We start from the raw sequence: 13,424 nt of genomic DNA, 5'->3' as shown, positions 1-13,424 counted from the left end.
CCTGCGATTGTGAGGTGATTCTCACCTGTCTGTAGAAGGCCTCATCAACTTCCCCATCCTGATCAGGTGGCCTGTAACAGACACCCACAACAGTGTCTCTCATATTACCCTGCCCCTTAATCCTTACCCACAAGCTCTCAACTTACTCTTCATCTGCTCCCAGGGAAAGCTTGGTACATTCCAGTCGCTCTCTCACATAAAGAGTGACTCCACCACCTCGCCTCCCTGGCCTGTCTTTCCTAAAGAGAACATAGCCCTCCATGACAGTGTTCCAGTCATGTGAGCTATCCCACCACGTCTCAGTAATTGCAATGAGATCATGGTCCTGTAACCGCATGCAGATCTCTAACTCCTCTTGTTTATTCTCCATGCTGCATGCATTAGTGTATAGGCATTTCAGAAAAGCCAATGAGTGTATAGTTTTTGCCCTTGAGGGGTGGTGGGCCTTCCAATCCTCAAAAATACTAGCACTCTGCCCCCCAAGTGCTGAACTACTACCCCCAGGCGCCTCTCTAGTGAGCCCAGTTATGCACCCATCCCCCTTCAAATCTAGTTCCTGCAGGGCATTGGAGACACTGAAACGCTATGGACAAGCCTGTAATTTAAGTTACCAGGGCGGCCTACGGGTCATAAGCAGCAGATGGAGAAACTGTGCAGGTTCAGGTCATATCTGTGCCCTATTCAAATCACCGCTAAGTCTTCCATTGGTTTGATCCTATGCACAGGGAGGAATTTCCCATTGAATCCAAAATCCCAGAAATGACATTCAAAGTTATTAGTCACCTCGGGAAGCCTCATAACAATACTGAACTTCAGCTTTTCATTCTCCTCAGTGTCATCCAGATCTACAAGAGAAAGGAAAAAACAAACCATCACCATTAGCGGTAACCACATAACTAGAACTTCTCAACTTTCACTTAAGGCATTCTGAATAAATATAATCTCTGTAATGAAATAAAAATTTTAATTTTAAATAAGGCCTATGATGAGTGTTATTTATGTTTATATAATTTTTTTGTATATTTGTACATAACCACCATTCTATGCAACAATTTATACAGTAATTCAAACATGTTTTGACTAAGTAGAACTCCCCACATTTATAATATTTAATTTACCAAGACCAGGCACAGACTACTACTGCATATTGTGCCCCCTTTCTTGAACACCAGAGAAATAGCACATAACAAAGGAACGTGGTTGCAGCTGTGATGAAACACATTATTGTTTGAGTTGTATCATGGTGCTGCTGAATCCCAGGAAACTTACACTACAGTTCTCTCTTCCCTTCTGATCTTGAAAAGGCAATTAACACAGGTGTCATGCTAACTGTGCCTGCAACTGCTAATTTGCCCCACTCCCCATTTCATTCGAAGCCTTATGCCCCTCTTGATCACTATATGGGTTCATACAGACTGATTTTAACTCCCAGCTTTAGGTAACTTACAATGTATTTAGGAGGCATTTACAACCTCAACCTCAAAAATATTGGGATGCTAGGTCAGGTAGGCTTTTGTTTACTTACTTTGAATTTTCACTTCCTAGCACTGAGTTTCTAGCCATTTGCCAATCCTAGCACTAGGATTGTCCTGTTCCAAACATAATTGAAGCAAAAGTTGACGACTGGATAGCAGACTAACTTCCTTACACATACGTATGCGCTTTTGTAGAGTCACAGAAATCCCCCAACAAATTCCATGATGATCTTTAGTATTCACTTTTCTAAGAAGTCCCAAGTGGAAAAATTATAAACTCAAATTCTTCCCAAACAGATATTTCTTTGTCTACTATGGTAAGGCTCAATTGTATAGTCTGAGCCTTAATTTTCTCCTTTCAGCTCAGCAATGCCATCAGCTACAGCCCTCACTAAAAGCACTCTGGAAGAACTGAGTCTCCTGGGCAGTAAATCCTGTGTCTGAGTTTGAATGTCTGAAAGGACATCACTCCCAGTTAACCGACTGGTAACAAATGAAACACATGAAACTCACTGTACCTTTCAGCAATTTCCTGACACACGTTTCTGTCAAATGCAAGACTCCAGTATCAATATAGTGCAGGAGGGTGTGCAGAGGGAGACATCGAACACCAAGCCCCAAGTGCAGAGTGTGAAAACCTATCAGAGACAAACTTGTTTGGTACAGCAATATTTTTTTTCTAAGTCTGTATTAGAGATTGGCATTACTCTAGCTAAAGGCAACACTCTCCTTAACTTCTGACTGTTTCTAGTTGGTGAGGAAATCACTTTATCAAAAGCCATCTAGTCTTGTTTAGGCATTCTTTAAGTCCTCTCAAGTACAATCCTGTCAGAGAAAGCCAAGGGGACCCAAAACAGTCAGTATAGTCATACACAGTTATTAAACATCACCAAGCTGTTGCCTTGTATCTGAACCATGCTATTAATCTGCCTTTTATCTTCCTCTTTCCTCCCAATTAATCAAAACCTGAGGCTTCACCACCCTCAGTATGTGGCTGCCACCCACACATTCCTACAGGCAGTGTTAAGACTTCAGTTTCTCACTGATGGTCTTGCATCATGTGACACCGTTAGGTGGCAACATTTGCACCCCCATAGTCTAAGTTTGAAAGACAACCTCACATCAAAAACAGTTTCAAAGACTGAATGCAGATCAAGAAATACAAACTAGAAAGATTCAAATAGAATCAGAAAGCATTAAGAAGCTAAAAAGTCTTTTCCTAACAAAAATAAGCAAGTGCTTTGAAAAGACTCTAAGCAATTATGAGGAGCTCTAGGAAATGAAAGTCTACTATCAAGATCAGCTCTTCCATCAAGGCTGGAGGTAATCCTTTCTGGATCAAAGTGAAAAAATATTAGCAGGGTAACAGCAGGAGAAAAGCCACTCTTTTTGCTCCAGGATAGGATTTTCCCTTGTAGTCCATGACACTAAAGTCCACCTGCCTAAGATGATGATATAAATGAAAGAAGTCTAAATCTTAGTTCTAAGCTAAAATTGTGTGTAAACATTCCACTGGAAGGTGAAAACAGAGAACTAAACCTCTGATTTGTCATCTCTATTTGTAGTAACTATTCAGTTTTGTTTCATTTCACTTGCACATGTTTATGGAGGGTCTTCCCCTCTTTAACTATCTTGAATAGATTTCAATACTGCCAAAGCTAACTTAACTCGTGCTGCAACTAGTGCTCTTCTGGGAGGAATTCATAGCATTGCTCTCCTCACTTATGATTAAAAGCAGCAAAACACAGGACTTACCAGGAGGTAAAGGCATGCACATGCCATTTGCAGCTTCCAGAATCCGACTCATGATGTGGAACACTGCAAACTCTCCCACACTTCCTCTCTCACCACTGTATTTAACAAAGTAGCAACACATTAGGAAGCTGAGACACCCACAATCTCATGGAGATATGGTCAGTTTGTTGAACTATATGTGCACTAAATGAATGCATTTTGGGTGAATTGCGATAGGATGCTATTTCGTTTGCTTTAGGCATCTGTCACCTAACAGCACTAGCTATTCATCTAAATGCTAACACACAATGTTTCGTGATGTCCCCTTTCTCCTTCCCCCACTATTGCATATACAGAAGACTCCCAGCAGTACCTGGTATCAACAGCAACCAGTGAAATATTCTGAGTGCTGGTATAAGTGACCTGGCTTTCACAAGTGCTCAACACCCACTGCCCAGCTTTAGACCACTGTGAACTCAGCAACTTTGACCTCCAGCTGTAAAACCGCCTCTATGATTAATATACACATCCACTTAAAGAGGGCCAGCAGGGTCATTAAGAAGAGTACATGACAGTCATATTGACATTCACAGTGGAGTAAGCACTGACTGTTCAAGTGAGCAGTATTGTTGAAGACCGACATTATTTTGCCCATATTTTAAAAGGCAGGCTGAAAACTCTTAACAAATGACTTGCTCACAAGCAGAAGGTGCAGGAATGAAGCTGGTATCTCCTCCAAACTTCTTTCATTATTCGATGTACCAGATTCAGCTAAAAGAAAAAAGAAAAGACTGAAAGTTTCTAGGAGCCTGTGTACAGCAGGCCCATGGCCTTCATTCATTTCACACACCAGTTTATGTTAAAAACTTACCATGAGACTCCTACTAAGACTTCAATATTTATACTTTTTTTTTCCCTAGGGGCTTAAAATGTAAAATTGATTAAAATTGAGTTGTAATTGAATTGCCCTATTGCAGAAGTTTAAAGCAAGTGCTTCCAGCTCATCAAAGCATTGTGCAAAACATGCAGCATCTTAACACATCGCGCATCTTGGGGATCAACTGATCTCATGCTCTTGCATCAAACTCTCAAAGATGTTTGCCATGAAAGCAAAAGCTGCATGTCCAAGTGGCTGGACATGTTAGGGAAAGGTCCCTTAGGGCCCACACATAACTGGATGATGCCAAAGACGGCAGAATACTCAGTTTGCTGAAAAAAGTCTGCAGGAGGAATCACAAATTTAGTCCTGGCAAGGAGGAAAGATGAGACCAGAAAATGCCTATCCTCCTCTGCTGAGTTTCTTTGTTGTCCATAGTGAAGTAAAACAATCCCTTAGCCCATGTTGTTGCTTCTTTGAGCTCCCAGGCTGACCTCCAGTACAGACTGTCAGCATACAAAAGCCAGAAACCCTGTTCTCACAGGGCTCTCAAGCCTTCTAAGCTTCTGCAGCTGAAAGAGAGAAACCACACGTGAAAGAGTTGAAATAACTTCCTCTAGCCAGCCCCTCACGGTTGTCACATGTAACCACTTCCGTATCTCAGTAACAGAATTGAGACACTTCCCCTATGCCTTTTATCTCTGGGCCTCAAAGTGCACTAATCAATTAATCCCAGGAAACTCTCAGGAAGCAAGTCTGACCCCTGCTCTGCAGAGAGGTGTCATGAGAAGTTACACCCCCCTTTCCCCCCCAAGATGGCCAGAACCCAGGAATCCTTTCCCCCCCGCTCTCTTTTCTCTTCATAGGCTCTGTCCCCTCTGACCTCTAACTTGTCACAGGCTCTGAGCAAGACTGAAACAGGACACACAGGAAACATTCATATGCAAAGGCCGGAACAGGAATATTGGTTTTCAGAAATGCTCCTGAGCACTCTTCTGTGTACCTTGGCCAAGGTACCTCTATAAGGTAGCACCTTTTCCCTCCACTACTCCATCCAGCCTTGCACAGCGACCTGACGCAGAATAACCACCTAATACTTTCCATCATCATACTTTCTGGATGCAGTGGAAAGCTCCAGTTTAATCTCTCTGGAGTATGGCAAGTTTTCTCCACTCATTTTCTGGGAAATGAGCGATTTCTAGTTTTCAGAGAAGGGTTACAACAACCACACCTGCTGCCAGAATGACTTTTAGCTCTGGCCAGCACACAAGGTGCAGCTAAGGCCTCTGCATAGGGAGCTACAGCTGGATCTGGAGATCAGTGTTGAGGTGAAGGGAAGCTTCTTACAAGCTCCAGAATCACCTCTTATTATTTGTGCAACAAAATTTGTTTTCATGGGTATGATACTCCAGAATCAATATTCTTGGCTTAACAATACAGCAAACTGTATGGCTTTCGCAGGATATAGAAAGACAACTTCTTAAGTCAGAGTCAACCTAGCTATCACAACATACTTAAATGACATGTATTGTGACATGACACCCTCACCAACAGCACTACTGACTTTGGAGATCAGCCACAATGGAAATGGTAGGAAATATGTACAGAAAGAGAAGCCACATCACAAACTTTTTTTCAGTATATAACACACAGGACAACGTGCATGAGAGAAAAACAACATTATCTGTTTTATAGTGAGAGTACAGGCAGCTTCCTCTCCAAGGCTAGCAGTAGGTCTCTGGGGGAACCAAGTTAAGAGCTGAACCCATACCTTCATGGCAAAGCCATTTTTCACTTAGTATCAAAGACATACAATATGAGCTTTTTCTAGGCAAGTATCGGAAGCCATTTCCCTTGGAATGCTCTAAACTAGTGAGAGAAAACACGATCAACAGTGAGACAGCGGATGCAGTAGGGAGTAGGCTGACATTTGCAAAGCACCTGTCTGGAAATATCCACATTTCCAGGCAAAGGTGCTGAGTAGACTGAAGGTCCACTGAAGTCATTTGGAACCACAAGTGCTCAGCTTCTGTGGCTGTTTCTGGAGGAAAGACATGGAAGCAGCCAGAGAAAAGAATCAGGAGAAAAGGAGAACAGGGAGTAAGACAGGGTCTTGTTGTCTTCCAGATTCCCTCCTGTGCAGGGAATACGAGGCAGTCCTCTTCCTTCTGAGGAAACTCAAATCCAAATGGTGTCTGTGTTCTATTCCTCTGCACTTGAGACCACATCAGATGATAGCTAGCCACAGACATCAGCCAAAAAGGTGCAGCCACTACAGCAACTTCCAGAGAAATTTCAACATTCTGGTCTGTCTTTCTTGTACCACAGGCTGTCTATTCTTCCACTCTGCCTCCTCTCCCACTTGCTGTCAGGGCAGCAAATGTCACACCGCTTCTGTAAGTTTTTTCCCCCACTTCCCTGTCCTGCTGAAATGAAAAGAATGAGAGAAACAGATACGGAGTAAAGCTAAGATAAAGAGCTTGCAGGAGAGAGAGAATATGGACATACAAACAATTACTGCAAGCTAGGTGGCATGTGAACGGGTAACCAGGCACACTCAGGCTCTGCAGACGTCCTCGGCAAACTAGGGAATTCCCAGTGAGACATTTTATTTACGTTTCCCCATGTTACTTCTCTGTATACAAATACACACAGTTCTCTGAGAGCAACCACCCACTAGTTTGTGGGTGAAACTGTCAATGCTCCCATGTCTTGGCTACTTTAACTTCAGCTGCAATTGACCGACACAGTGGCTACGCACCACAGAGCCCTATTCTCAGCCACTCCGTTGCTCCTGAATGTAATAAAAAAGTATTTTACAAAAGCAGACAAGCAAATCATTTCAAGCCTCTTTCTGTTTCCTTAGTTTCAATAGTTCAGCTACATGCTGCTGATCCAACAGTTTTCTGTAGCAAGAATCAAAACAATTTAGTCCCCTGAAGAACTTCCAAATGTTTAGGATATAGAAAGGTTTAAGATTTAAGAGTTTTTGAGTAGCGTAAGGGGAAACCCAAGCCTAACAATCAAATAATTTCTAAAGGTTTTCAAACAGCACCTAAGATGCACCAGCCAGAGGGCAGAAGCACTTTTTAGAGACATATTACAGAATCACAGAATAGTCAGGGTTGGAAGGGACCTCTGGAGATCATCTAGTCCAACCCCCCTGCCAGAGCAGGGTCACCTACAACAGGTTGCACAGGACAGCGTCCAGGCAGGTTTTGAACGTCTCCAGAGCGGGAGACTCCACAACCTCTCTGGGCAGCCTGTACCAGTGCTCTACACACACACAGAGATTCTTCTTTAAACTCCATAAAACCATTACTGCTTTACGGAGATAAGTATCCAACAGAACAGTGTCAGTCTCGTCTATTTGATTCACAGAATCACAGAATGGTCAGGGTTTGAAGGGACCTCTTGGAAATCATCTAGTCCAACCCCCCCACCAGACCAAGGGTCACTTACAGCAAGCTGCACAGGATGGTGTCCAGGTGGGTTTTGAATGTCTCCAGAGTGGGAGACTCCACAACCTCTCTGGGCAGCCTGTACCAGTGCTCTACCACCCTCAAGGAAGTTCCTCGTCATGTTAAGATGGAACTTCCTATGTGCAAGTTTGTGCCCGTTACCTCTTGTCCTATCAGTGGGCACCACTGAATAAAGACTGTTCCCTTCATCCAGGCCACTGATGAATACATTGAACAGGACTGGACCCAGTACTGACCCTTGAGGGACACCACTTGTTACTGACCTCCAGCTAGACTCTGCACCACTAACCACAACCCTCTGAGCTCTATCTGTCAGCCAGTTCTCAGTTCACCCCACTGTCCATTCATCTAACCCACACTTCCTAAGCTTGCCCATGAGGATGATGTGGGAGACAGTGTCAAAAGCCTTGCCGAAGTCAAGGTAGACAACATCCACTGCCCTCCCCTCATCCACCCATCCACTCACCCCATCATAGAAGGCTATCAGATTAGTCAGACATGACTTCCCCTTGGTGAATCCGTGTTGACTACTTCTGATAACCTTCTTTTCATCCAGGTGCTTTGAGATGACACCCAGAACAAGCTGTTCCATCATCTTTCCAGGGATGGAGGTGAACCTGACCGGCCTGTAGTTTCCCGGGTCATCCTTCTTGAACTTTTTGAAGACTGGAGTGACATTAGTTATCCTCCAGTCCTCAGGCACCTCACCTGTTCTCCAGGACCTTTCAAAGATGATGGAGAGCGGCCCAGCAATGACTTCCCCCAGCTCCCTCAGCACTCGAGGGTGCATCCCATCAGGCCCCATGGATTTGTGGATATCCAGTTTATCTAACTGATCTCTAACTTGCTCCTCGTCAACCAAAGGAAAGTCTTGCTCCCTCCAGACTTTCTGTTACCTGCAAAGTCTGGGTTTCCCGAGGACTGGCCCGAACAGTGAAGAATGCATTTAGCAACTCCGCCTTCCCTGCATCATCTGTCACCACAGCACCTGTCTTGTTCAACAGCGGGCGCACCTGCTGTTTATTTATCTTTGTTTATAGTAGTTTTCCCAAGAACAAGAGGTCTGTAAATTGAGTTGACAGAATTCTTGCTTTTAGTAATGTTTAAAAAAAACTAAAAATACTAAGAGCTAAAAGTTTGCTGATGGGGAGGGCTGAGATTTGTTTTGATTGTAAGATTTAGCCTACAATAACTTAGTCTTGCAGATCAAGGCTGCACAGGTGTTTTCATATGTTTTATCTTAGTTTATATTAAGAATGAACAAATAATAACTGGAAAACAAATGAAACGAGAACAAATATTCCACTTCTGCTTCTTTCAGCACTGTTTTCAGGTACAAAGCTTTGGTTCATGCTGTACTGTTTCTATTTTAATCAGTCATTAGTTTTTCTTTCTTTCCTTCCTACAATGATACAGAAAACAGACTGCTGATTACCAGTAAAACAACTTGTCAAGCTATAGAGCGAGGCCTGAATAGAAAAGTCAGTAATCTCAGTGAAAGCTGCAGCAGTTCAGAGAACATTGTAACGTTGACAGCACAACTGGTTTGAACAGGACTTCAGAAAAGGTGTAGGCACCAGTAGCATCAAGAAAGTTTCCCGAGACTTCCATCCCTAGAAAACAGCACTATGGGGAATTTCTGCTGAATCGTGTGACAAGGCTAACACAAAGACAAAGAACATGATTTGCTAGTTGCCATGTGAGCTCTTGTGGGCTCTGCATTCTGCACTTGAAGGATTTGATGTTGAGACAGACAAAACCAGGTAGAATAATTTCTATGCACAATGGTCACAGTTTTTACAGCTTTTTTTTTTTTTAAAGTTTCTCTTAAGAGGATGAAAGACAGAAAATTAAGAAAGCAAGTTTTCACTGTAGTTTATGTGGATTTCTTCAGGCTAAACTCTGCCTCCCGTTACACTCACAAAAAGCCCAACAAAGTCAGTATGTAGGAATAGTGATGATTTACTCTCATGCCATATCGGAGAGAAATCTTTTTTTCCTTGATTTGTATTTCCCCTGATGGCACTTTCATTATTCAAAACATGCAAGTATTCTACAGGAAACGAAATGGATCTAAAGACCATTCTTTCAGCTGTGAGGATGAGTACATGTTTTCACTTCTGGGAGTAGACTGTATTTGTACAAGCTGTAAAGGTTTGGTCTGTATTCTGAGTGACCAATATAACTCTTTTTAATATTATTTATCTATCAATATAAACAATATTAAGCAGCAAGACAGGGTTAACCAACTTAAAAACAATCTCCTTCCACCAAACATATGCTATATACACACAATACATACGCAAGACCCTCCCCCTCCAAAAAAAATACATTCTTGCTCACAATAGTGACTATGAAATCACTAACCAGGTTTGCAACGTAATCCAAAACTATTTGGTCAATCTTCTTTTTTCCTACATACTGTAGATGTCTCATAAGGTGATCCTTTAGCTGAGCAACCATCTAGAAAATAAAAGCCAAAAATTCACAGTCCTTGTGGCATCTTCAAGAAGATGCAAAAGTTCCAGCAGGTGCAGGGCCTGATCAATAGGCATTAGCACAACAAAACACTTCCCTGTTACAAAAGTCCAGTTCAGAGATCCCAAGCTACCATGCAATCTTGCCAAATTCAATAGCAGATTTGAATAGGCAAAATGGTTATTTGGTGCAAATTCAGCAAAATGAGTGCTAAGTTGAACTTTAAATGACACTGAAGAGAAAAAGCCTACAGTTCTTGCACCTCTCTGGGTCAAGCCAATTGAACAGGGTAAAAGAAGGATTAATATGAACACTGAATCCTGATAATATAAGTATTTATAACATACAAGTAAACCTGAGGAATTTTATGATAGAAAAAACTAGCACATACAGTTCCTGGTAATAGCCAAGAAGCTTAGAACCTCAGTGATTAATGGCAACTTCAGGTTAAACATTAATTGTAAAGTCTTTAAATTCAGGTGTTTGTTATCACACAGTCCATGCCACTCCCTACCCTCTCCTTTCTGAAATATTCTCTGACCTCATGTAGCTTCTGATTGCTACTCAAGTCCGTGCTGCTTCTTTGCTGAGAATTACTATGAAGCTTTGTTTGTTTCAAAGTTCAGAGAAAAAAAATGAGGCAAATAAAATCTGTCTCAAGCAGTTTACAAGTAGATTAATCTCAATGTCAGGACAACAATATAGGTATTAGGAAAGCACAGAAGGACAGCAGCAGTGACCTGCTTTTTTGGATCTGTCTAAATAAAATACAGGAAAGGAATGTAGAGAAGCTTCAGAGAATTAGAGGCAGAACTTGGAAACAAGGGAGTAAGACTGAAAAGAATTACATTTTGCCTTAGATTTGGACAGACAGGACAGTGTTGATATGCTCTTCACAGATGCAGTGCTGAAACCTTCCAGTGCATGGTGAAGTTTTACTTGGTTTTAATAGTAAGAGAGCCAGAGATAAGGGAAGATGTGTATTTAGACAAGGGGAGCACAGGTAAGAATTTGAGATAGGACTTGTTACCCAGAAGCATAAGGATGGTAGATCTGTTGGGGAGATCATCAGTGAAAACAGTGCGAAAGAGGAAGGGATCTCAGAATAGCCACAGCAGTCCCAGTAATGAGGTAGAAGGAAAAGGAGACAGCAAAAAGGTGTTAAAATGAGGAGCGAGAAGATCTGTGATCTTCTCTTTGAGGGAAGCAGTGGGTGGAGAATTCATCTATACATGTTTTAACAATGTAAAGTAGCCCCAAAATAACTGACAGATTAAGATGAACTCCAAGGAGGGTGGAATAATAGTTTCTATCCAAAGAAAAGTTGTATTGGGAGAAACTACTTTGAAAAATCAACTTTCCATTGCTGTTTTTCCCCTATGCCTTATGATATCATGACCTGTTAAGACAATATCATGATTATGAACTCTAGAACTTAAGAAAACCATGCTTGTTCCGTATCTGCTCTGGGTGAGCTTCCACTCGACACTGGAACTTAAAAGCTTACTCTTCACATTTGTTGAGGCTGTGCGTCCTCTAGTGCACACTGTGACAAAAGCACGTACCAGTCCCATTAGCAATTGCTGCTGATAATCTTCCTCTTGAAAGAGAGGTACTAGCCTTTCCTCTGAAATAAACAGAGCAAAATCATTCAAGAACATGACACTATAGAAATACTATGAGACTTCAACCATCTTCAAAAGTACTTAGAAATATACACAAACAAACAGAAATTGTGGTTTGATCTACTCACCTACAGAATTAAGATATTTAAGAATCAAAGACTGCATAAGAGAGGACTGAGGAATGGAAAACAACCCTGTATCTGCCATCTTCTCCCTCAAGTGCTTAACACTGAGCATAGAGGAACAGAATCCTGTCACACCACTTCACACTTCATTTGCATTACTCTCTTCTTTGATATTTAAGTAAGAGTTACTACAGTGTGGTGATCCAGTAGAGCAAAGAGGCAAGGAGAACCTTCTGGTAACATCAGTGCAAATGCATATGCTATTTAGATCTTGTCATTTACAAATACTAAACAAGTTAAAACAGCTGCATGGGTTTTCCAAGGAAATGGGTAGATAGAAAGTAAATACTCCACAGGATCACCTCCCACTTCTCCAGTTCTCTCCCATGGTCTGGCTGCCTCTGTTACTCAGATTTGCAGACCGCTATGTAAAAGAACGCAACTTTTCTAACTAAATGGAAGGAGGTTATAGTATCTACTGACATTTAATACCCTGTATTTCCTAATCAGTGCTTCCTCTATACTAACAGCAAAGGAAGAAAAACAATCTCCTATTTCATCATGTAGCACAAAATCCAGTCAACATTTCACAAACCCAAGCGCTAAATTTCTATGAAATTCTTTCCAACCATCTTTGCTCACCCTGAAATACATTTACTCCACCACTTAGCAGCAAAGACCTGTGTTACTTGATTTTAAAGGACCTGAAGAAAAATCGACAGGGAAGATTGATGGTTATTACTGGCTGGCAGCTATCTACAAGTTCTCTAGTATCAGTCAAACATCTGACTTCTTTATCAATAAGCACCTTGGGAAAACATGAACCTGAGGCTTGCAAAGTTAATACAAGGTCCCTCAAAGTCAGAGCCCACAGCAGTAACCAGCAGTGGTGCGGATGACTGGTGTTAGGGGCTGGAAATGAATACACTGAAAATTCTTCATCGTAAAAGGAGTGAGCAGTACTTCGATCATCATTTCACAGCGCACAGTGGCAGGGCACAAAGAAGGCACTGAGGTGTGAACAGCAGGAACATAGTTTACTACTAAATTCAGTTTTACATATTTGTAACAGAGGAACCGAGCATCAAAATCTCAACTGTTCCTGGGCTAGGGAAATGCGTTACACCTGCTTTATCTACACCATGATTTTTCACCAGCCCTAATCTCCTACGGCACACAAGTTCTAGAGTCACAAAGGCAGCTATAAGTGGACAAGACTCAACGGTAACATGGTATCATTGATACTCTGCTCCCGGAGAAAAATCCTGAAGAAGTTATCTTTAAGCAGACAAAGGTTTACTGCTTATGTCATTAGATCCAATATGAAGTAGGAACTTTATTTTCAAGGGTTTCCTAGTCAGTATATGATCCTACCACTACTATCAGAGAGAAAGTTTTCTTCTAATTTAATAAGTGCTCATCTTAATGCCTCAAACTCTTCAGTGCCAAAAACACATAACAGCAATTTATTTTTAGCCAGCAGCTAGACAGAAATATTCCAATAAACTTTACAGCTAAGGCCTACATCAAGACAAGTTTTACTTACCAGAGTCCCAAGTGTCCAGATGAGAAAGCACCCTAGGGTTTGAAACAAAAATCAGGTTGTTTCACAGGCATTACTCTAAAGG

General features: G+C 41.8%; 1 protein-coding gene across 1 annotated transcript in view; it reads right to left on the bottom strand.

Annotated features, from left to right (window-relative positions):
- GSAP (gamma-secretase activating protein) overlaps positions 1-13,424 on the bottom strand; it is a 52,351-nt gene that overhangs the window by 7,117 nt on the left and 31,810 nt on the right. The window contains exons 22-28 of the mRNA XM_082495663.1: positions 13,343-13,374; positions 11,612-11,673; positions 9,936-10,031; positions 3,910-3,980; positions 3,231-3,325; positions 1,994-2,113; positions 784-845 (exon numbers count right to left, since the gene is read on the bottom strand). Of these exons, the coding sequence (XP_082351789.1) occupies positions 784-845; positions 1,994-2,113; positions 3,231-3,325; positions 3,910-3,980; positions 9,936-10,031; positions 11,612-11,673; positions 13,343-13,374 (538 nt within the window). The remainder of the gene's footprint in view (positions 1-783; positions 846-1,993; positions 2,114-3,230; positions 3,326-3,909; positions 3,981-9,935; positions 10,032-11,611; positions 11,674-13,342; positions 13,375-13,424) is intronic.

This window comes from Vanellus vanellus, assembly GCF_965231255.1.
Source record: "Vanellus vanellus genome assembly, chromosome: 1".
Taxonomy (NCBI): domain Eukaryota; kingdom Metazoa; phylum Chordata; class Aves; order Charadriiformes; family Charadriidae; genus Vanellus; species Vanellus vanellus.
This window is presented reverse-complemented; position numbering and strand designations above follow the sequence as displayed.